General features: G+C 44.5%; 1 protein-coding gene across 1 annotated transcript; it reads left to right on the top strand.

The window, feature by feature from the left end:
* Positions 1-1585: 1585 nt before the first annotated feature.
* On the top strand, positions 1586-1984 carry LOC308346191 (large ribosomal subunit protein eL31-like; the record flags this gene model as incomplete). Its single annotated transcript, XM_080808868.1, has 1 exon — positions 1586-1984. The coding sequence occupies exon 1, from the start codon at positions 1607-1609 to the stop codon at positions 1982-1984; it is 378 nt and encodes a 125-aa protein (XP_080664994.1). The 5' UTR covers positions 1586-1606.

The raw sequence follows: 1984 nt of genomic DNA, 5'->3' as shown, positions 1-1984 counted from the left end.
AATACCCGACCATTGACTTCAAAACTGTCGATGTCACAAACCAAGGAAGGTCTGAGGAACTGTCATCACAGCCATGAGGGGACTAAGGATGTAGGATGACTAGCTGTAAAGCAGTGTCCTAGATGGGATCCTGGGACAGAAGAGGATATTGGGTAAAAACTAAGTAATCTGAATAAAGCATGAACTTTAGTTAATAAGAATGTGTCGAGGACCCCTGGCTGTCTCAGCCGATAAAGGGTGCGACTCTTGATCTCAGGGTTGTAAGTTCAAGTTCCACGTTGGGTGTAGAGATTGCTTAAAAAATAAAATCTTTAAAAGAAATAATGTGTCAATATGGGTTCATTAATCATGACAAATGTAAGCTGTTAATAGTAGGTGAGGGGCACCTGGGTGGCTCAGTGGGTTAAACCTCTGCCTTCAGCTCAGGTCATGATCTCAGGGTCCTGGGATTGAGCCCTGCATCGGGCTCTCTGCTTGGCAGGGAGCCTGCTTCCCACCCCCCCTCCGCCTGCCTCTCTGCCTACTTGTGATCACTGTCAAATAAATAAATAAATCTTTAAAAAAATAGTAGGTGAAACTGGATATGAGGTATATAGGGATTTCTATATTATCTGTGGATTTTTCTGTAAATCTAAGACTATTCTAAGGTTAAAAGTTTATTTTTTAAAATGGTGCTTGTGTTGGAGAGGATGTGGAGAAAGGGGAACCCTCTTACACTGTTGGTGGGAATGCAAGTTGGTGCAGCCACTTTGGAAGACAGTGTGGAGACTCCTTAAGAAATTAAAAATAGAGCTTCCCTATGACCCTGTAATTGCACTACTGGGTATTTACCCCAAAGATACAGATGTAGTGAAAAGAAGGGCCATCTGTACCCCAATGTTTATAGCAGCAATGGCCACGGTCACCAAACTGTGGAAAGAACCGAGATGCCCTTGAATGGACGGATAGATAAGGAAGATGTGGTCCATATACACTATGGAGTATTATGCCTCCATCAGAAAGGACGAATACCCAACTTTTGTAGCAATATGGACGGGACTGGAAGAGATTATGCTGAGTTTAATAAGTCAAGCAGAGTCAATTATCATATGGTTTCACTTATTTGTGGAGCATAAGGAATAACATGGAGGACCTGGGGAGGTGGAGAGGAGGAGGGAGTTGGGGGAAATCGGAGAGGGGGACGAACCATGAGAGACTGTGGACTCTGAGAAACAAACTAAGGGTTTTGGAGGGCAGAGGGGTGGGGGGTTGGGTGAGCCTGGTGGTGGGTATTATGGAGGGCACGTATGGCATGGAGCACTGGGTGTGGTGCATAAACAGTGAATTCTGGAACACTGAAAAGAAATTAAAAAAACAAACAGGGATTGTGAGAATGAAAAAAAAATGGTGCTTGACATACGGTAACAGCACAACAATGGTAGCTATGATCACCTAACTTGGTTTTGTTTGTTTTTTATGTTTCCGGGGATCTGCCTGTGGGTAAGGCTGAATTTACCTTATGCATCCTTTCTTGGCATGTGATTGGGAAAAACATATCCTAAAATATAGCTTATTGAAGGACTATAAAACTTCTAGAAGGCTTCCTTTCCAACCCGGGCCTGGCAGAATGGCTCCCGCGAAGAAGGGTGGCGAGAAGAAGAAGGGCCATTCTGCCATCAGTGAGGTAGTGACCAGAGAATACACCATCAACATTCACAAGCGCATCCATGGAGTGGGTTTCAAGAAGCATGCTCCTCGGGCACTCAAAGAGATCCGGAGATTTGCCATGAAGGAGATGGGAACTCCAGATGTGCGCATTGACACAAGGCTGAACAAAGCTGTCTGGGCCAAAGGAATAAGGAACGTTCCATACCGCATCCATGTGCGGTTGTCCAGAAAACGTAACAAGGATGAAGATTCCCCGAACAAGCTCTACACACTGGTCACCTATGTACCTGTCACCACTTTGAAAAATCTACAGACAGTTAATGTGGATGAAAACTAA

This window comes from Martes martes, assembly GCF_963455335.1.
Source record: "Martes martes genome assembly, chromosome: 7".
Classification (NCBI taxonomy): Eukaryota; Metazoa; Chordata; class Mammalia; order Carnivora; family Mustelidae; genus Martes; species Martes martes.
The sequence above is the reverse complement of the archived record's forward strand: the minus strand, read 5'-3'. Positions and strand labels throughout refer to the sequence as shown.